Raw genomic sequence first — 25,101 nt, 5'->3', positions numbered from 1 at the left:
GCGCTTTTGAGAGGAAGGGTCGAGCCAGGGACGCGTGCGCACGGGGGCTGGAGGCGCGTGGGACGGAAGCGGAGCGGAGGCGCCGCTGAGGTGGAAGACGAGCCCGCCTCAGGTACAGAGCGTGAAGGGCGGGCCCGAGGGCGGATCCCGCCGGCGCTAACCGCCCACGCCCGCTTACCGCGGGGTCCCTCCTTCCCCCGACCCCGGTCCTGGGCGGGGCCGGGTCGTTTTTTGGGGGGTGTGGGAAGGGGAGGAGAAAGGGGCGGAGGATGGAGACCGGGAGGGCCCTGCTTGGCCGGCTGAGGCAGAAACCTGGCGGTCGTCGGGATGAGCTCCGCGGAGGACGCCGGGCGGACAAGTCCTGGGAGGGACCCGGAACGCCAGGGAGAAGCCACGGAGGTGCGCCGGCTTTGGGGTGAAGCCCCTGCTGGAGCCGAAGGTCCCGGGCTGCAGGAGGGCGAGTGTCATGGGCGTGGGGGTCGGGGGGTGACCTGGAGCCGCTTTGAGGGGCGTGCGGCGGGCAGGGTGGGCAGGGCGGCGGGCCCGGGAAGCCCTCCAGGAACAAACCTCGTCTTGGTTGTCTGGACTCTAGTCCCTATGGTGACCGCTTCGCTTGCGGGCGCGCTCCGGCTGGGTTGTCCGGGACACTGTTTTGTTTGGAAACTTTGTAGTGCAGCTGAGGGGAAGTCCGAGGTGGGGAGGTTCAGCCTTGCCTCTCAGCCTCCCTTCAGGATCTGTGAAGATTTAGGGAGGCCAAGGGCCGAGATCACGTAGGCGTTTGCATGAAAAATCTCAGAAATTATATACCTCATATAACACAGCAAAGGCAGGATAAACTGGCTTTTGCTCGGAAACTAATTTTGGGATTTAAATTGGCAACTGATTGATCATAGACTTGATGCCGAAAATGCTTAACAATACGACTGTCTGGATTTTTTTTTTCTTTCTCCACAAATATAGTCAATAATTGCGGCTTTGGGAAAGTTTGCATGGATGACCGTGTCCCAGCATTTTTTCTTCTTCCATTCTAGCCCTTCTCTGCCAAGATATTGTTGACTAAATCCTAAAGTCCCAGTCAGCCAAAAATTGACTTTATTGGTTTTTAATGAATACATAATGACATTTACTTTAAATCCTTTGCGCGGCAATATTTAATGTTAGTCCCGGAAGGTAGCCCATTTGTTAACTTTCTGAAGAAAATCACTGTATGTTGTTCAGAACACAAATCAGGGATCGAAGTCCTCTGGGTTCTTCTGTCTTTTTCAGCTGTTTCAACCGGTTTTAGGATGCTGTAGTTTTAAAACTCTGTATGCAGAGGCCATCACAGCAGGTGGTGTTCACCCCTTTCTCTCCCCAGAGGTAGCCACTATCTCAACTAGTAAGATTGCTTTTTCTTATAGTTTGTTACAGGTTGAGACCATACATATATTAGCGTGTTTAGTTTGGCTTTGTTTTTAACTTAATACAATTGTAGTTAGTCCCTTCTTGTGATTCCTTCTTCTGTACATGTTTAAGATTTACTCTTGCTTGTAGTTGGTTTGCTGTGTAGCCTTCTGTTGTAAGGGCTTATCACAATTAAAATGCTGCATTTTTGGTGGACATCAAGTCCTTTTTACAGTTCTTGGCAATTACGAATGACATTGCCATGAGGTTTTTTTTTTTTTAATAATTTATTTCTCTCTCTCTTTGCTTGTCATCTTGTGCAGGGGCCGTGCTAATCTTCTCTGTATTGTAACACTGTCTGCCTTTTTATCTCAGACACAGTGCATGCTTGACCCAGGTTTTCTCAGCTGTCTTTCTTGGTCAGTTAGCATTACTCATATTAATTAGGTAATTAATCATCTGTCTTTCTGTCAATCAACATTAACCTGTGTCTTAGGAATCTTAATACTGTTGGGCTGGGGCTGGCATTGTGTGGTGGTGGGTGAAGCTACTGCTGCGATGCAGGCATCCCTTGTGGGCACCAGTGCATGTCCTGGGTGCTTGGCTTTCTGCTGCAGCCCCTGGGAAAGCAGTGGTGGATGCCTTAGTCTGGAGGAAGCTCCTGGCTGCAGCCAACTCAGCCCTGGCCTTTTGGCAATTTGAGAGTGAACCAGCAGATGGAAAGTTTCTCTTCTTCTGCCTCCCTCTCGTAACTCCTTCAAATAAATAAATAAATAAAAATTGAAAAAAAAATACTGTAAGGCATACTCAACTGACATTTAAAGGTCCAAGGATCTTACCTTAGGGAGTTCTAAAATACCTCCACCTCTCCCAAATTGTAAAGTTTTGTATGTGCAGTGTTCATATTTCCCTGAGACCTGGAGCTAGGGTTTTTGTTGGTTTCTGAAAGGAGTCCTTGATATAAAGAGAATTAGAGATGAGTGTTTCTTCTTTTGAAAGGATTTCTCACAGTATTCATCATCTTTCAACTTTTGCTCTGGTTTTCTGTTTTATAGTCATGCTTCCTAGAAGAAATTTCTAGTTTGCTTTTATTTACTATTCATTTATTCATGAATCTCTTCACAGTTGCTTGTGACTCCTATTTATCATTGAAATGTATTTGAATCATCAACATTTATTGTTTTCTTAGTTTTAAAATTTTTCATTTTATTTAAAATATTGTTTACATAATTAAGAGGGATGCATGCCCATGTTGGCCTCCACTTAGGATAGGGAGGGTCAAGATATGGAGGAAGGTAGATGGGACAAATGTTTCTTTTTTTTTTTTTTAAGATTTATTTATTATTTTTTATTGAAAAGTCAGATTTTAGAGAGAGAAGGAGAGACAGAGAGGAAGCTCTTCCAAACCCTGGTTCACTCCCCAGATGACTGTAGTGGCCAGAGCTGAGCTGATCAGGAGCCAGGAGCTTCCTCTGGGTCTCCCATGTGGGTCCAGAGTGGCAAGGCCTTGGGCTATCCTCCTAAGACACAAACAGGGAGCTGAATGGGAAGTGGAGCAGCTAGGATATGAACCAATGCCCATATAGGATCCCTGGCACTTGCAAGGGGAGAACTTTAGCTACTTGGCTACTGTGCTGTGCCCTGTTTATTTTTTTCTTTTCTTTTCTTTTCTTTTCTCTTCTCTTCTCTTCTCTTCTCTTCTCTTTTCTTTTCTTTTCTTTTCTTTTCTTTTCTTTTCTTTTCTTTTCTTTTCTTTTCTTTCCTTTTCTTTTCTTTTCTTTTCTCCTTCCTGGTCTGCTGGCAAGGGCAGGGATGGGGAAAGAGTGGGATGGGGACTGCTGTTTGCTATCCAACTATGTCATCACTGGGGATGCAACCATATGATGATGCCTTAAAGACTTCAGTGTGGAGAAGAATATTCCAAGGGCGTTACTTGAGTGGTTTTGATAGTTATGAGATGTCGTCAGCTTCATTGCACCAGGATTGAAATCTTTTTAAGGTCTGTTGGCTGAACAAGTCCACCTCAGTGTGCATCCATAGACCTATATACTTTGTGCCAAGCTTCCCCAGGAGAGTTGTCCAAACTGTTCTGCTTTCTATCCTCTGATGATGTACTTGATATTCTGTGCTGACTTAGATAATCTGCTTGTCATGTTCCCTGTGTGCGTCTGGGCATGCCGTCCATTGTACAGGATTCAGCAGCAAAGGAGGCCCAATCCCTATACGTGCTTTCCAAGGTTGGGCCACGTATTGTCATTTTCTCTGTGGCCAGGATTTGGGTCCAGCGACCTAGTTGGCGAGTCCCCCAAGAAATTTCACTTGGGGTGACCTCAGACTTGATTCTCGTATGCACCAGTCAGTGCAGGGTCTGATTTGGTTCAGCAAAAACACATACCCGTGGATGCAGCTGCCTGGTTGATTCTGCCCCCAGCCTCCTCTTAAGTGAATTGGCGACGGCTGCGCCTAGCCTTGCCCAGCCCAGCTCAGCCTGTCACAACAATTATTTTGAAAATATTTTATTAAGGCCCAACTTTGTACTGAGCACTTATCAATTTTTAGGGATTATAAACAAGGCAGGAGCCTTCATCTCTTGAAGTTTATGTTCTCTTTGGGAAAGACAGAGAATAAATAATTGGACAAGTAAATGGTGTAAGTTGCCGTGGTGGTAAATGCAGATAGCGTAAGGAGAGAGTAGCTGAAAGAAAGGCTGCTCTAATTCAGGAGTCAGGGAAGACTGTGACATTTCAGCCGAAGAGTCAAGGGTGGGAAGGAGCCACCCAGAAGGAGCTGGAGGAGAGAATCCTCTTGACCCAGGAAAAGCAAAGGCAGAGCCTTGAAGTGATGACATTGGCACATGTCTTAGTCTTTTGGGCTGCTTTATCAAACTGGGGTGGCTTACAAATAGCAATAACTTAATTCTTACCCCTCTGGAGGCTGTGATATCTGGGATTGTGGCCTCACCAGATGTGGAGTGTGGTGAGGGGCTCTTTTCTTAGTTACATATGGCATCTTTATGCTGGGTCCTCAGTGTGTTAGAAGAGGTGAGGGAACTTTCTCAGACCCCTTTTATAGGGCAACAAAGTATGTTCCCAAAGGCTGTAGCTCTTATGATTTTTGAGGAGTTAATGACTTCACTGTATGAATTGATGGGGAATACAAACATCCAGAATTTTGCAGCAGCTAGATTGTGCAAAAATAATTTTAAAAGTGTATGAGTGGGCCTGGCATGGTAGCCTAGTGGCTGAAGTCCTTGCTTTGCACACCCAGGATCCCGTATGGGCGCTGGTTCTAATCCCGGCAGCTCCGCTTCCCATCCAGCTTCCCATCCAGCTTCCCATCCAGCTTCCCTGCTTGTGGCTTGGGAATGCAGTCAAGGAGGGCCCAGAGCCGTGGGAGATGTGGAGGAGGTTCCTGGCTCCTGGCTCCTGGCTTCGGATCAACTCAGGTCCGGTCTTAGCTGCTACTTGGGGAGTGAATCAGCAGATAAAAGATCTTCCTTTCTGTCTCTCTTCCTCTCTGAATACCTTTTCCAATAAAAATAAATAAAATTTTTAAAAAGTATATGAGTTAACGAACTAAGAATACTTGATAATTTAAGCAGGAGTCAGATAATCTAGATCCTTAATAAGTTTTTGCTTTATTTTTATTTTTGGTAATTGCACTGGGAGAATCTCATTTCAGACTAATTTCAATGTATAGAATATACTGAAGAGAGCTACAGAGGAAGCACAAAGACCAGTGGGAGATTGTGTAGTAGAAATCTAGGTGGGAGTTGGTGGGTTTTGGACGAATGCAGTGGTGAAAAAAATGCAGAGAAGAGTTTGGAGATAGAACTGATGTGGCTTGCTGATGGAGTAGTTGGAAATCATGAAAAAGAAAAAGATGACTTCTCAGTTTTGACGTTAGTCACATGCACGTGGACTGATGTTGTTTGGCGTATGGAAGGCTGGAAAATAGAGTTAAGAGGTCTGCTGTAAACATGTTAGAGTTGATAGTCACAGCATGATGTGTTGTTCTTCACTAGATGTGTGTTCATAGGTTTTGGGGGCTGAAGAGTTTATCCTGAGTCTTTCTGGTAGAAGTCCAGGTCAGAAATAGTTTCTTGTATAGTCCTTTTCTCTTTGTTTGCTTAGCATAACGTTACACAGCATTTACATTACTCTGATATGGCAGTAGTCATGTACTAGAATTTCTGGTTTATTTATCCTGAGCTTTCCTAGGCTGATACTTGAAATTACAAATTCTTGTTTTCCTTTTTTTTATTCCTGTGGACTAGTATTATTGATTCATTCTTACTCTAGCTATTTAAAAGTTTGTTTCATTACTGAATAAAGTTTATTTTAGGATATGATAGGATTAAAGAAAACAATGATGGGGTGGAATAAATGTATTTATAAGAATTTTAGTGAAAAATTTGATAAACTATTATCCATTAGATAATGAGTCAGTGAGAGGAATTGGCACTAATAATAGTAAGTAATAATACATATTTATTAGGACCCCGGTAATTTAATCCTCATCCTGCTCTTATGAGGCAGGTACTGTTATAACCATACTACTTACCTGTTTACTTATTGAGCACATGTAGAGGGCTGCTATCCACTGGTTTACTCTCCAGATGCTCACAGTGACCAGAGCTAGACTTCTGAAGCTGATCACTCAGTCCATGTCTTCCTCATGGTGGCAGGGACCTAAGTACTGAAACCGTCACCTGCCTTCCAGCTATGCATTAGCAGGAAATTGGCATTGAAAGCAGAACCAGGACTAAAACTTTGATACATAATGATGGTGTCCCAGGTAGTGACAACTATTGTAACATTGTCTTCATCATCCATCCCTATTTTATAGAAGAGGAAACAGTAGCTGGAAAAACTTACCTAAGGTCATATAACTCAGAAGCAGCGGAGATAACGTGAACATAGGCCACCAAATGCTGAAATACATGCTGTTACTGAGCTATGTGACTACCAAATCAAGAGTCTGAGATCTGTATAGGAGCACGTTCTGTTCTCCTGGATGTTAGGGATTACAGGAATGTGGAAGAGGTCCAGTTGACCTGAAGTGTGGAAACTAGCAAGCCAGATATGGGAATTTCAGATAAACTGCTCTCCTCTCCAGCAACATCGTCTCCAGTGTCCTTGAAGAGAATGGGTAAACTCCAACCTGATTACTGTCTGATAGACTCCTGGCTTCTTGCTAATTTTATCCCTAGACTGGCCTGATAGGTAATTTTACAGAATAATCCTGTGACTGTCCAGTTTACCAAAGAGAGGAAAAAATCGTCTACCCTAGAAGGCAGTTGATAGTGTGCTTGAGTACACTGCATTAGCAACCTCCACACATTTTCATTAACAACTTCTATTATTTATAGAACGTGGCAGGTTAGTGGAGATACAGAGAGCTTTGCAATATTGCTTGTCTTTAATATTCTCGTATTGTAGAGAAGACACTCGGGCTGGTGTGGTGGTGTATTAAGCTAATCCTCCTGCAGCACTGGCATTCCATGTGAGTACTGGTTTGTTTTCTGGCTACTCCACTTCTGATGCAGCTTCCTGCTAATGGCCTAGGAAAGCAGTTGAGCATGGCCTAGGTCCTTGTCCCTGTACCCATGTAGGAGACCCAGAGGAAGCTCCTAGCTCCTGTCTTCAGAACAGCTCACCTCTGTCTGTGGCCATTTGGGGCCATCTAGAGAGTGAACCAGCCAGTGGAAAATCTCTCTTGTCTTTCCTGTCATTCTGACTTTGAAATAAAAAGAAATCAATCTTTTTAAAAAATTTATTTATTTTATTAATTGCATTGCATTATGTGACACAGTGTTATGGGCACTGGGATTCCCCCCACGCCTCTCTGAACCCCCTCCCCATGGTGGATTTCTCCACCTTGCTGCGTTACCACAGTTCAAATTCAGTTGAGGAAGAAATCAATCTTTAAAAAAGAGGACCTACAGAAAAAACAAGTAGCTACATAGCTGCTTTGTCATCAGTATATGCAGAAATGTCAACACAGAAATGATCATTATGCTTTGGAAAAGACAAAAAAAAAATCTGAAGAATGTGGAATTCAAGCTGAGTCTTAGAAATATCTTTAGTTAAATGGGGAAAAGAGTGAGGGCAGGGCTCCTGAGCGAAAGTGCTTTTTTGTGAGTTAAGGATGTGTAAAATGGTATTTAATAGAAGGAAGTGTCAACTCAGAGGTAAGTTTGGAGAAGTGGAAAGGAATGACATTATGAAGAACTCTGGACATTTGGTAAGTTTCAACTTACAGATCCTTGCTCGTCGGAGTATAGATCCTTTGTAATAAACGGGGATAGCCATTTCTTAGAAATGTAGTGTCTCAGGCTCACTGTGAATGAGACTGCCTTTCCCAAGTGGGAAGCCAGATTCCCAGGTGGTTTATTTATTTACTAAAATATTGAAAAGTATTGATACAGTGGAGGAATAATTTTATTCTGTTACCCTAAGTCAAACATTTTTTAAAAATTTTTATTGGAAAGTCAGATATACAGAGAGGAGGAGAGATAAAGAAGATCTTTCATCTGCTGGTTCACTCCCCAAGTGGCCACAACAGCCAGAGCTGAGCCAATCTGAAGCCAGGAACCAGGCACCTCTTTTGGATCCTCCATGCAGGTGCAGGGTCCCAAGGCCCATCCTCTTTTGCTTTCTTTCCCAGGCCACAGCAGGGAGCTGGATGGGAAGTAGGGCCACCAGGACTAGAACCGGCATCCGTATGGGAGCCTGGCACAGTTCTGACAGTTGTCAGAATGAATGGGGAATGAATCAACGGATGAAAGATCTTCCTCTCTGTCTCTCCTCTCTCTATATCTGACTTTCCAATAAAAAAAAATCTTTAAAAGAGCATGTCTTATATCACTCTGTGGCACTAGATTGAACATCCTTTAAGGGCCATTTCTGTAAATACCCATTCTTTGACAATTTTTCTATTACAGTCTTTCTTTTCCTTTTTTATTTATGAAATCTCTATATTATGTAAATCAACCTTTATGATACAGTTAGCAAACCTTTGTAAATGTATAATAGCAACAGTAAACAGATAATGCGACAGTAGACAACACAGGCCTAGAGGGAGACTAATTTACTACTGATCTACATTTACTTAAAACAGTGATTACCCTGGAGACAAGGCAGGGAATATCTTCTTTGAAAAGCATGTTCAATATCATAATTTATATTTGGAAAACAGAAAATTTTGTAACAGAAATTTTTGATCATCCTAGTGGGTGGGAAATTGTTCTAAACAATTAAGATTTGTGAGAATATTACCTTCAAAATTTATTAATCTTAAAAAAAATCAGAATTGTTTGTAACCAAATGCTTGTGCATTGTTGTTTCCTATTCTTTCCATAGGTTACCACCAAAGAACATGATTTTGGTCTAGGGGCTCCAGTTTCTGAGGCTGAAAAATACCAGAATACTCTCCAGCTAGAACAAGAAGTGAGAAACCAAGACAGATTCATCTCTACACTAAAATTACAGGTTTACCTTTAGTTTACATACATGTTACTCTGAATTTGATTTGGAACTTGCTTTAAAACAAGAAGATGTGGGTGGGAAATTGGGTGGGGCCTCTGCCTTAAAACCCCCTTTACCTCAGATACATGAAGGAAACAATGTGGAAATAATGGTCTTAACCACTTTCCTGTAGCCCTTGAACCTTTTTACCCTAATTAACCATATAAAAATTGCCAATAATATAATAAAAAAATGGAACAAGTTAAAAAAAAAAAACGAATGGTACCATCAAAAACAAACAACAACAACAACAACAAAAACATAAGAAGATGGATGGGGAGGAGTTGAGATGCTGCATGGGACACCCCTGGAGCCTGCATGGTAGCTTAGCAGGCTAGTCTTCTACCTCCTTGTGCTGGCATCCCACATAGGGGCTGCTTCATGACCCAGCTGCTCCACTTCCCATCCAGCTCCCTGCTTAAGCCCTGGGGGAGCAATGGAGGATGGCTTGAGGCTTTGAGCCCCTGTGCTCAATGTGGGAGCCCAGTGAACCAGTGGATGGAAGATATCTGTCTGTCTCTCCCTGTATCACTATAACTCTGATCTTCAAATAAAATAGTTTTTAAAATGCTGCATAAGAACCCACGTTCTGTGTTGGGGTCATGAATTTGTCACCACCTTAGTCCAGCTTCTTGCAGACGTTCACCCTGGCAGGCAGCAGATGATGGCTGCAGTACTTGGGTCTCAGGTTGGAGTTCTGGTCTCCTGGTTTTGCCTGGCCCAGCCCTGGCTGCTGTAGGCATTTGGGAAGTAGGCCATTGGATGGGAGAACTGTCTGTGCTTCTCTCTGTGTTGTTGTTCCGCCTTTCAATTAAACAAAAATAAACAAAACTTGTAAAATAAGATGATATAAATAATGATTAGTTCACAGCTCATTTGAGTCTAAACCATTTTGTTTTATCTTACCCATTTTGATAAACATGGAATCAGAGTGAGTGTAAACTATGCAAGGTTGCGTATTAGATGCTTTCAAGTAAAGAATTTTAATCATTTCTAAGCTTTTGAAATAGTGATGGTGTTTCCATTTATAGACTGGGAAGCTGAGGTTCCAGCAGGTTAAATATTTGTGATATTGAGCTGATGACCAACAGCTTGTATTTCTCTGAACTATCATGTTGGCTGGTATTTGAACCTTGCTATCTAAATTCTAGACTCAGTAGTGTTGTTTCTGTTCTCATGATATCTGATGTGTGGTGTAACTGTTAATAAACTGTTGAAAGAGATGACAGTGGAGTCGACTTATTTCCTCTGCTAAATATGCCTGAAAGCTCTGAACTTCGTATATAAAACAGAAAGTGCTCTGGAAGTAGACAATGAAGACTGACTAGGAACCAGGAGACACGAAGAACAACATGCTACTGAGTTCCTGGATTTTCTTTTTTGTCCCAGATGGGGTGCTGGAAAAACTGACAAGTGGAAATGATGACCAGTACAGGAAAACAGATCTCAGAAAACCATTCTCTTTGCCAGGACCATGAAAGGGACACTCTAATAAGGGAGACAACATTTAGATAGTAACTGCCAGCCCAAATCAAGACTATAGAAAAAAACTGCAGCCCCATTCCTGCCATTGAAGGCCAAGTAGAAGGCCTATGCTTCTACCCTTGCTTGAGTCTAACAGTGGCCCCCACACCTCACCCCAAATATTTCTGTCTTCTATCTCTAACCTGGGTGGTACTGAGGAGGGCTACGTAGGAAGCCAGTGTCTCCTGGGAAGTCAGAACTTCTTCCTCTCTCCTGCAGGAAAACAGGAAGAGGTGGTGTCAGGAGTCCTGTTGCTGAGTAAGGGTGTTACCACCTCAGGAGTAGCAAGGCTATGCTACTCATGTTGTCAGTAGAAGACATACAGGGAGCAGTAAGGAAGTGCCTTTGTTCTTCCAGTTTTGATAGTGAGAGCAGAGGCCTGGAGGGGAGCCTGGACTTCCACACTGCCTAGTTGTAACAAGGAGCCTCACTCTCAGGTGTCCACTGAGGCCGAGTGGAGAAACTGGGCTTCTACTCCTTCCTAGCACTAAGGAGGCAGTGTCCCCCCTTTTCCTTCCGGAGCCGTACTGTAAGAGGCCAACTGAAAGCAAAGATGACAGCCTTAACAGTCTCTTGGTTGCAATAAAAAAATCACTCATGCCAGTATTCAGAAATAGCTGAGAAAAGACAAACACTGAAGTGCAACAGATACCTGAAAAAAATTTAAAACAATCCTATAACTGCTTAATAAATAACTATAGGCATGCTTCAAACAAAGGAACAATACAAGTCTCAGCCAAAAAATGAAGGTTATAAAGAACCTAATGGAATTTTAGAACTAAAATTACAGCTGGCTCATACAAAAATCTGCATAGGGACCATACTGTTTCATAGTATGCTAAGCATCCCTTTGTGATGCTGGTGTCTCCTGTGGGCGCCAGTTTGAGTACTTGCTGCTGCTCATCCAATGTATCTTTGCACTAATGTGCCTGGGAAAGTAGTGGAAGATCACCCACATGGGAGACCCAGAAGAAACTCTTGGCTTCGGACTAGCCTAGTTCTAGTCATTGAGGCCATTTGGGATTGAACCAGCGGATGGAAGATATCTGTCTCTTCTAACTCTGCCATATATATGTGCGTGTGTGTGTGTATATATGTGTATATAATATTATATAAATTTGCACACAAATGTTTGTCACAGCCTTATTATAATTGCCAAAATTTGAAGACAACTAAGTAGCTTTCAATAGTAGCTGAATAAATAAACAAACTTTGATAGCTTTTATAAAATGGGATAGTATTCAGTGATAAAAAGGAATCAACTTTGAAGCTACAAAAAGGCATGGAGTAACTTTGAAAGTATATTGCTAAGTGAAAGAAAATGAAAGTTCCACTTATATATCACACTTCAAAAAGACTAAACTATAGATAACTGGGGGAAAAAAGTACTAATTTTCAGGGATTTGGGAGTAAGAGGGGATAAATACACAAACTTTTAGGACAGTTAAACTAATCTGTATGACATACTAATCCATTCATATGTCATTCTACATTTATCAAGATCCATAAAATCCAGCACAGTGAAGCCTGGTACAAATTGTGAGCCTTAGTAATGTGTTAGTATTTTTTTTATTTGAAAGCAAAATATATAAATAGGAAATATATTGTGGTAGTACAAAATACAATAGGGGAAGAGGGTACTGTGGGACCTCTTGCATCCTGACTTTTTTTCCCCACCAATCTAAAACTTCTTTTTTGAAAGTATTAAATAAATGGGAGAAAACATTTCCAAATCATGTCTTTGCTAAGGCCTTAATATCCAGGTTTTAAAAACAGTTTTAATAATCAAGAAACAAAATCAACAGGTATTTTGGCCCAGTGCGATTAAGTGCCTTGCTGAAGTCCTGCCTACCCTGCATTTCAGATTCAGTGTCCTACTCGTGCCTTCGGAGGAAACGTGTGATGGCCAAGTACTTGGAATTCTGTCACGTGGGAGATTCAGACGGAATTCCAGCCTCCTGGCTCTTGCTTATCCTAATCATGACTATTTCAGTCACTGCCTTTCAAATCTTTTTTTTAAAAAGAAGTAATCCAATTTGAAATTGGACAGAAACTGGAATAGACCATTTCTTTACGAAGATTTACAAATGACCATCAACTATGTGAAAAGATACTCAACATCACCAGCCATTAAAGAAATGCAAATCATTACTACCATAAGATACCGCTTCATGCCCGTTACTATGGCTTGGCTATCAGCGTAAAAAAAAAAAAATCGAGTAGGGAGTAGGAGATGTGAAGAAACTGGAACACTTCGTGTTGCTCAAGGGAATGTAAAGTGCTACAGCCATTTTGATGTTTCTTTAAAATGTTACAGATCAAGTAACCATATGATGTAGTTGTTTCGCTCCTGGATTCTCCCTGGAGAATTGAAGCAGACTTGAACAGAGGTACAGATAAGAACATTCACACTAGCCAAAGGTGAAACCAACTCCTGTCCATCAGTACATGAATGAATAACAAAATGTGATAACGTGATATGCACTACAGTGCAGTACTACCAAGCTTTAAGATGTGGTCTCACATAAATGAACCTTGAAAACATGCAAAATAAGATAAGCCAGACACATACAACACAAAATCCTGTTTTGTTACACTTAGGGAAACACCAAGTTGGGGTTTCATGAGTTAAGAGTTTTTAGAGGGGAATCATGAAAATTCTGGAAACAGTGTCAATTGGCTGCATACATTGAGTATACTTAATGTCACTGAATTGTACACTTAATGATAATTAAGAAACATTTTCTTACAAAAACTGTTTACAGAGACAAAGCCTCAAATGTTCTGAAACAAAAGATTGGAGGGGCCGATGCCAACAGGCTAACCCACCTTCAAGCACCAGCATCCCTTATGGATCCAGGTCATGTCCCAGCTGCTCCACTTCTGATCCAGCTCCCTGCTTAATGGTGTGTGAGCAGTTGAGCATGGTCCAAGGCCTTGGGACCCTGCACCCACATGGGAAACCTGGAAGAAGCTGCTGGCTCCTGACTTTGGATCAGTTCGTCTCCAACTGCTGCAGCCTTTTGAGGAATGAACCATTGGATGGAAGATTTTTCCCTCTGTCTCTGCTTCTGTCTGTATATCTGCCTTTCAAATAAAAATGAATCTTCAAAAAAATATAAAAAAAGAACGGAGAGCGGGGGGGAATGAATCTGTGAACATTAGAATAGGAAATAGAAGTTAGTTAATCTGGACAACAGAAAATAGGTTGGAAAAAAATGACTAGAGCCTCAGGGACAACAGAAAGTATAACAGAACTGGCATAGGGGGGACGGGCAATATTGTGGCACAGTAGGTTAAGCTTCTACTTGCAACATTGGAGTTGGTATTGGGGTGCCTATTAGTGTCTGGCTGTTCCCCTTTTTACAGAAAGGAGGAGAGAAAGATCTTCGCTATGCTAGTCCTCAAGTGACCAAAACAACCGGAGCTGAGCCAATTCAAAACCAGGGGCTTCCTTTGGGTCTCCTACACTGGCTCAGGGTCCCAAAGTTTTGAGCCATCCTCCACTGCCCTCTCAGGTCACAAGCAGAAAATCTGATGGAAAGTGAGTGGCCTAACATGAGCCGGTGCCCATGTGGGATCCCAGTGCCTGCAAGGTGAGGATTTAGCCACTAGGCCATCACGTTCTGTCCTGCCTGCTCCACTTCTTTACCCAGCCGCCTGCTAATGCACCTGGAAAGCGTCAAAAGGTGGCCCAAATAGTGTTGGGCCCCTGCCCCTCACATGGGAGACCCAGTGGTATTTCGCTTCCAGCCCTGGCCGTTGTTACTGCTGGGGGAGTAAACCAGGGTATGCAAGGTTGATCTCTCAGTCTCTGTTGTCCTGCCTTTTAAATAAAAGAAAAAGAAACAACAGCAACATTTGAGTTCTTGGAATTCCAGAAAGAGAAGCAATTGAGTGATCTGTAAGAAAGTATTTGAAGAAATGAGGGCCACAAATTCTGCAAGCTTCACACAAAAGAAAAAAAAAAAAACAGATGAACGTGAATAAACATCTGACAGCAGTTGCCCAAAGGAGTACACACTGAGGCTTTATAATCACACTTCTGAAAACTTGAAGACACAAACCCTGAAAGTGTCGAGAGGATGCATTACCTGTGGGCACCTCTTTTAAAAACAACAATTTTTACGTGTTAAGAAAAAAAAAATCTGTCGGGGATGGTGCCTTGGCTCACAGGTTAATCCTCCACCTTCAAGTGCCGGCATCCCATTTGGGTGTTGCTCCACTTGTGATCCAGTTCCCTGCTCATGGCCTGGGGAAGCAGTAGAGGATGGTTCCTACACTCAAGTGGGAGATCCAGAACAAGCGTTTGGCTCTTGCTTTGGATTGGCTCAGCTCTGGCCATTGTGGCCATTTGGGATTTAGGGAGTGAACCATTAAAATCTCTGTTTCTCCTCTCCTTAAATCTGCTTTTCAAAAAATGTGGGTTTTTTTTTTTTTTAAAGAAAGAACTACCAAGTTTGTTTTACATCAGAAAAAAGTATCTTTGAGGAATGGAAAGAAAATCATGATATTGTGAAATCAGGAAAACAGAATTTGTTGCTAACAGGCCCTAAAAGAAAAATAAGGGAATTTTTTTTTTGACCAGAAAGGAATTGATAATGAAAGAATCTTTGAAATAGTATTTAATATGGAAGAAAAAGATGACATGTATGATATAGAGAAAAGAATATGGATAAATGCAACCTGTTTATTAAATGTGATTCTTAATATATGGAGAACATATTTAAGATGATTATTAATGAAGAGTGAAAAAACATAGGGAAAGGAAAGTTTATAATCACAGACTGATAAATTGTAGGTTGTGATATGTTATATATAGAATAAAGTAATACTTTAACAACCCATTTCGAAAGATACAGGAAGTGATTTAAAAAAAGTGAGAGAAATGGATTTCTAAAAGTTGTTCCTAAAAACCACAAGAAGACAGGAAAAGACAGAAGAAAACAGAACAAAGAAGAAAATCAAGCCTTGTTATACATAAATCCATAAAATATAATCTAAATGCACCCATTGAAAGATACCGATTGACATAAAGGAGCTCTAAGATTTCAGATATGGTGACTACAGTTTGGTTGAAGGATTGAAAGGCACATAGACTTAAAATGAAGCAATAAAAATGTCCATTTGGAGATGACATAATCTAGAAAATTGTGTGAAAGCTACAATACAAATACTAGTTTACAACTGAGTTAAATAAGATCACTGGGTAAACATTGTATTCTTTTAGGTACATATGCAATCAAAATTTTATATACAGCAACGTTTATGGCTATTGAAATAGAACATGAAATACCTTGTAAATATATCAGATACAAGCTTATGTTCTGAAAGCTGAAGCCACTGAAGATTAACACAAAAGAAGAAAGAATCATGGTCATAAATTGGAGAAAATAGAAAACATACAGATTTGAGATCTGGTACATTATCCATCACAATTCCAGAAAAACACTTTGAGAAAGAAGAAAATGAAAAGAGTGACATTCTGATCTCAGCACTTACTATATAATTGCAGAAATTAAGACTGGAGAAGTCAAAGAGTCCTATACAAAGGCCAAATGCTTATCCCACTCCCAGGAGTAGACACAATTCGTGGGGGGAGGGGAAGAGGTCTTCTTAATAACTGGTAATGGAGTAATTGGATATCTTAGCAGGCAAAAGGTAAGCCTCTACCAAGAAATCATGCCTCTGTCAAAGTGTGTAAATTTTTCAAGGTAACAGTGGAGAAAACCTTCAGGACAACAGGCTTTGTGAAGAGATCTCAACCATGAAGAGGTCTTATACAAAAGGCATGATTCATAAAAGGAAAAATTGGTAATTTAAACATTTTCAAAATTTAGTTCTGTTGCTTTGCAGAAAAGCCTAATAAGATGATGAAAAGACAAAGCACATATATGACTACTGAAAAAATTACATTATTTTAGATGAAGGACTTTCAAAATTGAATAGTAGTAGTTCAATTAAAACATTAACAATGGGGCCCGGCACGACAGTGGTTAAGGTCCTCACCTTGCACACACTGGGATCCCATATGGGCGCCGGTTCTAATCCTGGCAGTCCTGCTTCCCATCCAGCTCCCTGCCTGTGGCCTGGGAAGGCAGTCGAGGATGGCACAAAGCTTTGGGATCCTGCACCTGTGTGGGAGACCTGGAAGAGGCTCCTGGCTTCGGATTGGCTCAGCTCCAGCCGTTGCGTCCACTTTGGGAGTGAATCATCAGATGGATGATTTTCCTCTCTGTATCTCCGCCTTTCCAATAAAAACAACAGCAGCAACAACAAAAAAACCCCATTAACAATGGAGCCTGATGCAACAGCTCAATGGCTTGATCTTCACGTTGCCAGCACCAGGATCCCATATGGGTGCCAGTTAGTATCCCAGCTGCTCCACTTCCAATCCAACTCCTTGTTTGTGGCCTAGCAAAGCAGTAGAGGATGGCCCAAAGCCTTGGAACCCTGCAACCATGTGGAAGACCTGGAAGAGGCTGCTGACTGCTGGCTTCGGCTTGGCTCAGCTCTGGTTGCAGTCATTTGGGGAGTGAACCAATGGAAGGAAGCTCTCTCTCTCTGTCTTGTCTTCTCTCTGTAAATCTGACCTTCCTTTCCAATAAAAATAAATCTTAAAAAAATAGCAAGACACATAAAAGATGCTGTACAGAAGACCGTGTGTTTAAAAGATGTGATCTGCAAGCATCAGGGAAATGCATATTAAAATCATGATGAAATAGCAATACAGTTGAATAGGAATAACAAATAAAAATTGGCAACAGTACCAAATATTGGCAAGAAGACAAGAAACTGGAATTCCCATACATTCCTGGTGGGAATGGGAAACTAAATAAGCCACTCTGAGAAGTAGTTTCTCAATTGTTTTGGTAAAACGAATCAGATTGACCCTAAGACCCAGTGATTGCACTCCTGGGTGTTTATTCCAGAGAAATTAAGACTAGTCAGAGCTATTAAATAATCTATGCACAGTTGTATACAGTGTTCTAATTTGTTATAATCCCAAACTGAAAAAAGACCAAACAAGTGTTTTCCATATCAGAGAATGATTGAACTGCAGTGACCCATACCAAGGGGATATCAGCAAGAAAGAATGAACTGTTGGCCTGTGTAACAGTCTGGATCTCAAGGGCTTGTGCTGAGTAAAAAAAGTCAGTCTCATACTGTAGGATATATCTTTTTAAAGATTTTTTTTTTATTGCAAAGTCAAATTTATAGAGAGGAGAGACAGAAAAATCTTCATCTGCTGGTTCACTTCACAAGTGGTAGCAATAGCCAGAGCTGAGCTGATCTGAAGCCAGGAGCCAGGAGCTTCTTCCAGGCCCCCCGCATAGGTGCAGGGTCCCAAAGCTTTGGGGGCATCTTCGACTGCTTTCCAGGCTACAAGCAGGGAGCTGGATGGGAAGTAGAGCACCTGGGACACGAATCAGCAGCCATATGGGATCCTGGCGCATGCAAGGCAAGGATTTAGCCACTAGGCTACCGTGCTGGGCCTCATACTGTTGGATTTTATTTACATATTCTCAAAGTGACAAAATTATACAGATTCATGATTATTAAGAGTTGACAATGGGAAGGTAGAATATGTAATTTGTAGGGGTAGTAAGAGAGTGATCTTTTTGTTGATGGAGCAGTTTCTCTAGGTGGTAGGTCAATCTGTATAGATGAGAAAATGGCATAGAAAAATATGTACACTTTGCAATTATAGTGCAGTAGCTATACTATGCTTAAAATGAAACTTTCTTTGCATTTGAGAATTATTAAAAAGTATTTTTTAAAAAATAATTTTTGGGACCCAGCGCTATAGTGTAGTGGTTAAACTACACTTGAACGCGCCAGGATCCCATATGGGCACTGGTTCTAATCCCAGTGGCCCCACTTCCCATCCAGCTCCCTGCTTGTGGCCTGGAAAGCAGTCGAGGATGGCCCAAAGCTTTGGGATCCTGCACCCATGTGGGAGACCTGGGAGAAGCTCCTGGCTCCTGGCTTTGAATTGGCTCAGCTCCAGCCATTGCGGCCATTTGGGAAGTGAACCAGCAGACGGAATATCTTCCTGTCTCTCGTCCTCTCTGTAGATCTACCTTTCCAATAAAAATAAATAAATCGTAAAAAACATAATTTTGGGGCACTTATTGCCTGCCTGCCAGATATTTTACTTGAGCTTTTATAATCTGTACAACCCTGGAATTTTTCTCTCCATTTAGCAAGTGAGACTCAGTAGTCTCCCATTTGCTTTTTTCAAGTCAAGTGAATCTTTAAGGATCCAAAAGACAGCAAATTGCCCAAGGTCACATGACTGGTAAAGATGTGCAATAAGTCCAACTTACTAAAATCCAAAGCCCACATTGTTTCTATAGACAACTTTGTATAAATTGCTTGGAGCTGAATAAAGGTGAATTTGATGTCAGAGGTGAAGGGAGTGTTGATTTACTGATTCATTATTTATGTAACAATAATTATGTGCGAGATGTGTAATAAAGGATTTAGATTTTAGACATTGATAGATGAGAGGTTTGAGTCCTTAAGTTGCTTAGAATTTATTGCAGGGATAGGGAAATGAACAAATGATTTAAAAAATTAGTTCATGCATTCATTCATTTGAAAGACAGAGTGATGGGGAGAGAGATCTTCCATCCCCTGGTTCGCTCCCTAGATGGTAGCAAAATCTAGATCTGTGCCCTGCTAAAGCTAGAGCAAGGAACTCCATTTTAGTCTCCCACATGGGTGGCAGAGGACTAAACATTTCTCTTCCAGTACATTAGCAATGAACTTGGTCAAGCAGAATAGCTAGGACCAGAACTGGCCTTCTGATATGGATGATGAAGTTGCTAGTCATGGCTTAAGCTACAGTATACCACACCACACTGGCCCCTGAACAAAATTGACTTCAGTGCCATCTTATAAAATATACTGAGATTAATCTATGTAACAAGCTATGGTAGCATTACAAGGGTGCTTCAAAAGTTTATGGAATGTGGGATTAAAAGATTATTTTGTTTTTGTATATAAAGTTTTAAAATCTGGGACCCGGTGGAGTGGCATGGCAGCTAAAGTCCTTGCCTAGAACGCGCCGGGATCCCATGTGGGTGCCGGTTCTGGTCCCGGCAGCTCCACTTCCCATCCAGCTCCCTGCTTGTGGCCTGGGAAGGCAGTTGGGGATGGACCAAGGCCTTGGGACCCTGCACCTGTGTGGGAGACCTGGAGAAGGTTCCTGGCTCCTGGCTCCTGATCAGCACAGCACTGGCTGTTGCACTCACTTGGGGAGTGAATCATTGGACGGAAGACCTTCCTCTCTGTCTCTCCTCCTCTCTCTACATCTGACTTTGTAATAAAAATACATAAATCTTTTTTTTTAAGATTTATTTTTATTACTTTTTTATTGGAAAGGCGGATATACATAGAGGAGAGACAGAGAGGAAGATCTTCCGTCTGATGATTCACTCCCCAAGTGAGCACAACGGCCAATGCTATGCCGATCCGAAGCCAGGAGCCTCTTCCGGGTCTCCCACACGGGTGCAGGATCCCAAAGCTCTGGGCCGTCCTCACTGCCTTCCCAGGCCACAGGCAGGGAGCTGGAAGGGAAGCAGGGCTGCCAGGATAGAACTGGCGCCCATATGGGATCCTGGGCGTGCAAGGCGAGGACCTTAACCACTGCACCATCGTGCCGGGCCCAAAAATACATAAATCTTAAAAAAATAAAAATAAAAAAATAAAATCTGTGCATAGTTTTTCGTAATATACATTGTCCATGAACTCTTTGAAGACCTCTTGTTGAATAGGGGAAGTGCTTAACCTTTCTTGGTATAGTGGGAAATTAACAAACATTATTAGTGTCTCTCTTTGCTGAGAAATGTGACATGTTAGAAACTGAAAACAAAAACAAAAAAATGTACATAGATAAATTATAATTTATTTTTTTCGTGCTGCATCCTGTCGTTTGTTAGGCTAGGGGAAAACAGCGAAACTTAGTGAAACCATGGGATGAGAATAACAGATCATTATACACAGCTGCTGAACAAGTTAGTAGTGTTGGGCTGCAGATTCAGCTTTTAATGAATTGGAAGCAGAGGCAAAAAGGATATATCAGGCAGTTCATATTTATTAGGGTAAATACGGATATGTAAAGGAAGTATTTTTAGAGAGTTGATTATGGTGCAGTAGGTTAAGTTTATGTTTTGGGATGTCTGCATCTCGTGTTGGCTCAGATCCCTGTGCTTCTGGTCCAGCTTCCTGTGTCTGTGTCCTGGGAGTCAGCAGGGCACAGTTCAGGTGCTTGGGTCCCTGCTACCCAAGTACAAGACCCAGATGGAGTTCAGGGCTACTGGCTGTGAGTGTCCAACCCTGGCTGTTGTAGATATTTAGGGAATGAACCAGCAGGTGGAACATATCTTCCTCTCACTTTTCAAGTAGATTAAAATACATAAACATTTAAATACAAACCAACCAAAAGAAGTATTTTTCTGAAACTGACATCTGAATTAATTTTTTTCCACGAGGAGTCTGATAAAGAGAGTTCTGGATGTACAATGTGCAATATTTAAATAATTTCCCCAAAATAAGTTTATAAATGAATTTAACTTGTTTTCCATAATGTGACTGGAGGTTAGATATATAATTGGTGAGAAGTTAGGCTGGACAGGCTAATCAGACTGGGGTCACAGATAACATTTTGAAGATCTTATTCTCTGGTTGGCATGATGGCTCAGGGGTTAAACCCTTGTATGCGTCCCATATGGGTGCCAGTTCATGTCCCGGCTGCTCCACTCCCATCTGGTTCCCAGCTTGTGACCCGGGAAAGCAATAGAGAACGGCTCAAAGCATTGGGACCCTTTGTCTGTGTGGGAGACCCAGAAGCTCTTGGCTTTAGATCAGCTCAGCTCTGGCCATTGCAGCCACTTGGGGAGTGAAACAGTGGACGGAAGATCTTTCTGTTTCTCCTCCTTTCTATAAATCTGCCTTTACAGTAAAAAATAAGTAAATCTTTAAAAAATAAAAAAGAAAATCTTATTCCCAGTATGATAATAAACTATGACATTAAAAAGGAGTGACCTCAAATTTTAGAAGCTTTTTCAACCCTGTATGAGAGGAGGCCAAAAAAGAAGTGAGTTGAAGTATTCCTGCAATTCAAGATAATTTTGGTAAAAGACTCTACCAATGAAATAGCACATTTGTAGATTCCCTTTTTGTTTTTAAAAATATCTTTAAATTCCTCATTTTATAGTTTTGATAATTCTCCTTACCTCTAAATTGGTAAGTTAGCGTGCCATACAAAATGCTGAAGAAAACTGAATTAATTACTTCTACCGGGCTTCTTTATGTATGTTTATTTTGCATGATGAATTGCATTTTGGTGTATTTAGTTAAATTTATGATCTTTACTTAGAATATTCTTGATATAGTACCAAGTTATAAATAAATTTTATATTTTTGAAGAAAACATTGATTTTGGTGGTTTGGAGGAAGATATGTTTATGATTATTTGCAAAGGATAAAAACATTGTTAGAACTGAGATCAGGGATTTAGGCATTTGTAATACTTCAAGACTGAGACTATTTCTTCTTTGCTATCTTCAAGGTACTATACAGTATTTAAAACTTTGCTAACTTTACAATGAAAAATACTGTGGAAAAATATTTGTGCTACCACTTACCCTCAGCTATTTCTGTTATCATACTTAATATATTATATTCGTTTTTCCTCAAGAAAACAAATTCTCTGAGAGCAGCTATCAAAGCTAACTTTAAAATTTAATGTAGTTCTTGATGTAATTATTATTCTGTAGGTCTAATGTGTTTTTTTTCCTTTAAAGGCATTTGAATACCTTCGTGATAGAAAAGGCCCCTTTCTTCATCCGTTGATGGTTTGATAGTGGGCTGGGAAGGAAAGCTGTGGTCCTCCACATTAGTCAGCAAATACTTGATTGATTTGGTATTTAGCTTAGTCAAGTAAGTTACTGATATGTTCAAATGGACTTTTCTAAGAATTAACATATTTTGATAACTACAATTAGAAATTTAATCTTAAGGAACTCTTAGTTATTAAAATTTAAGACCAAGATTACTTAATTTAAGATAAAAATCTTTGGTCATTTTTCTAATAGTTTGGTTAGAAATCAGTAGTAACTTATGTTTATAAAAATTATAAATTACATTGAAAGGTAAAAACATCAAAATTTAAAATGTATTTAAAAATATGCTGATATGCTACAAAATTGAGAATGCACATAGGGTTAATTGTGCTTGTCAGGGAAGCAAGTCTTCCTGACTCCAGTGACCTAGTTGCTCCCAGTGACCTAGTTGCTCCCATTGACCTAGTTGCTCTCGTCAAAAGGGAACAAAAGGATTCTTTTAATATGATTATTTTCTTTCTTATTACAACAGATTGAAGATCTTAAACAGAAAAATCATGGCTTGGAAGAATACGTTAGGAAACTCTTGGATAGTAAGAAGGTGGTAAGCAGTCAAGTAGACGACTTAACCAACCACAATGAGCACCTTTGTAAAGAATTGATTAAAATTGACCAACTAGCAGAGCAACTAGAAAAAGAGAAAAATTTTGTGGTGGATATTGCCGACAAGGAACTTGAAGAAGCAAAGGTACTAGATTTATGATTGCTGTTTTAATTCTGCTTTAAATGTTATGTAATTATTAAAGTTGTTTTTATATAATCTGGAAGTTTTTCAGATGTGACATTTTATTTAAATGTTCGAAGGACTGAATTATGGTATTTATCATATTTCCTTTCTTTTAAACATTTTTGTCAAAAGATTTCCCAAGGCTCAGAGTCTTTGGTCATGGCCACTCAGCTTCCTTACTTGAAGCGAGAGTCTGCCGCAGTGATTGGTTTACCACTTGGGGGGACACATATTCCCTGTCAGAGCCCTGGCTCATCTGATTCCAGTTTGATTTCCTGCTCATCCAATCGTGGAAGGAAGCAAATGACTCAAGTATATGACTCCCTGCCACCCATATAGTAGACCTGAATTAAGGCTTCTGGCTTCAGCCTTATCCAGCCCTGCCTGTTGTGGGCATCTGGGAGGTGAACCAGTGGTTGGAAAATATTTTTCTTGGGCTCTTTCTCTAACTCTCGCTCTCTCTCGTTCAATTCCTTTCAGATAGATGAAAATATTTTTTAAGAGTGCTGGTATTGGCTGGAGGGTGGTTGGCTCATGGGGGCATGGGTGTTGGGGCTTGCACGGAGCCAGGGGATAGTGCCGTCAGGGTGTGCAGAGACTTGGGGGCTCACATCCAGGCAGGCAGTGTGAACCCGGAGATTTCCCCAGATGCTTGGTTCTGGGCAGCATCAGGGTGGGAAGTGGAGAAACTCAGGTTAGCATGCTGCCTGGTGTGCTGGTGACTAAGCTTGGGGCTCTTTGAATAGGTCTGGATATTGGGTGTGTGGAGGGATACAGTCCCAGGCCAGCACACGTGGCACAAACCAGAAGGTTGGGCTGAGGAACCTGTATGCTGCTATGTGCAGGGACTGTGGATTGATCAGGGAGAGGGGCAGGGTGATGAGGGTGAGGGAGGACCGCTCTGGGGGTGTGTTGCAGGTGAGGAATGACTTCTGAGGGTCTTCCATAGACAAGGCTGCTGTACTTACAGGTAAGCGAGGAGGCAGAGACCAGGAGGTTTAGAGGGGAGAAGCCAGAGGATCTCAATGGGTCAGACCAATGCACCAGCCAATATGGAAGAACTGAGCTGAGTTAGTAAGCATGGACCACAGCTGACCACTACTCACTGGTGCACACTAAAGCTAGGGCAGGCTCCTGCCTCTCAGGGGTAGATCACAGTACCTGCCAGTGAGTGTCAGAACAGGGAACAGGTCACATTAGACTGGGCCGTGACACTAATCATCACGCAAGAGAACAGGTCCAGGGGCAGGTGCTTTGGGGGATATGTGGTCTCACTCCTGTGATTAGCTTAAGAGCTGGGGGTGGTGACGGGCAGAGCTAGGCGTGGCCATGGAACTCACAGATACAACACTCATGAGTACGTAGATCCAGGATGGGGTGCAGGACAGGCTGCATTGTGCGGCAGTACCAGCCAGTTCACATTAGGGCTGGGACTGGGGGCTGGCTGGGCTGGGTTAGGCTGCAACACCCACTGGTAGATGCTGAGGTGAGGCAGGCCATGCTTTTCGACTGCACTACAGCCCTCACTAGCACACGAGACTCAGGGAGTGGGTTGTGGGCCTGGTAGGGGTCTACAGGGAGGCTCCTCTGCTGGGCCACTGCTCACACTGGCGAGTGTGAGAACTGGGATGGGTGCATACCAGACTGGATAATGCTACAATATCTGTTGGCCTATATGTGAGCTGGGTTGATTGAGAGTCAGCTGTGCTAACCGATGATTCCCACTGGTGCATGCATGAGCTAAAGTAAGTGCAGGCTGGTCGGGCTTTGCTGCAGTATCAGCTGGCAAGTGGCCTGACTAGGAACAAATCCTGTCAATTTTGACTGCAGAGCCACCTGAAGAGTGCAAGATCTGAGACTCGGAGTGGGTCTGGTAGGGAAACAGTGGGTACCTCTCTCATGGGCTGCAACTTCCACTGGTGAGTGTGAGAATCAGGGGTGGAAGTGCAACAGACTAGATAGGCAGTGGTACCTGCTGACATGAGTATGGGCTGGATAGTAGGGTTGGTTGGGTTGAGCTAGGTTT

At 41.9% G+C, this 25,101-nt stretch overlaps 1 protein-coding gene and 1 non-coding gene across 5 annotated transcripts in view; one reads left to right on the top strand and one right to left on the bottom strand.

Annotated features, from left to right (window-relative positions):
• The first annotated feature begins 26 nt into the window (after window positions 1-26).
• Window positions 27-25,101, top strand: part of TSGA10 (testis specific 10) — a 106,635-nt gene continuing 81,560 nt past the window's right edge. The window contains exons 1-4 of one of the 4 annotated variants that reach the window (XM_040993777.1): window positions 29-112; window positions 8,748-8,876; window positions 22,250-22,385; window positions 22,821-23,036. Coding sequence is in view for 1 of the 4 variants with exons in the window: in XM_040993775.1 (XP_040849709.1) it covers window positions 328-399; window positions 8,748-8,876; window positions 22,821-23,036 (417 nt within the window). In the remaining 3 variants the exon portion in view is untranslated. Of the gene's footprint in view, window positions 113-283; window positions 400-8,747; window positions 8,877-22,249; window positions 22,386-22,820; window positions 23,037-25,101 lie in introns of those variants that run through there. The other 3 variants (XM_040993776.1, XM_040993775.1, XM_040993778.1) reach the window with 3 other exon arrangements.
• On the bottom strand, window positions 1,662-1,764 carry LOC121165469. Its single transcript, XR_005885253.1, has one exon. It is a non-coding gene; the product is annotated as a U6 spliceosomal RNA (small nuclear RNA).

Source organism: Ochotona curzoniae, unplaced genomic scaffold, assembly GCF_017591425.1.
Source record: "Ochotona curzoniae isolate NIBS_2020 unplaced genomic scaffold, NIBS_Ocur_1.0 contig_883, whole genome shotgun sequence".
In the NCBI taxonomy this organism is placed as follows: domain Eukaryota; kingdom Metazoa; phylum Chordata; class Mammalia; order Lagomorpha; family Ochotonidae; genus Ochotona; species Ochotona curzoniae.
The sequence above is the reverse complement of the archived record's forward strand: the minus strand, read 5'-3'. Positions and strand labels throughout refer to the sequence as shown.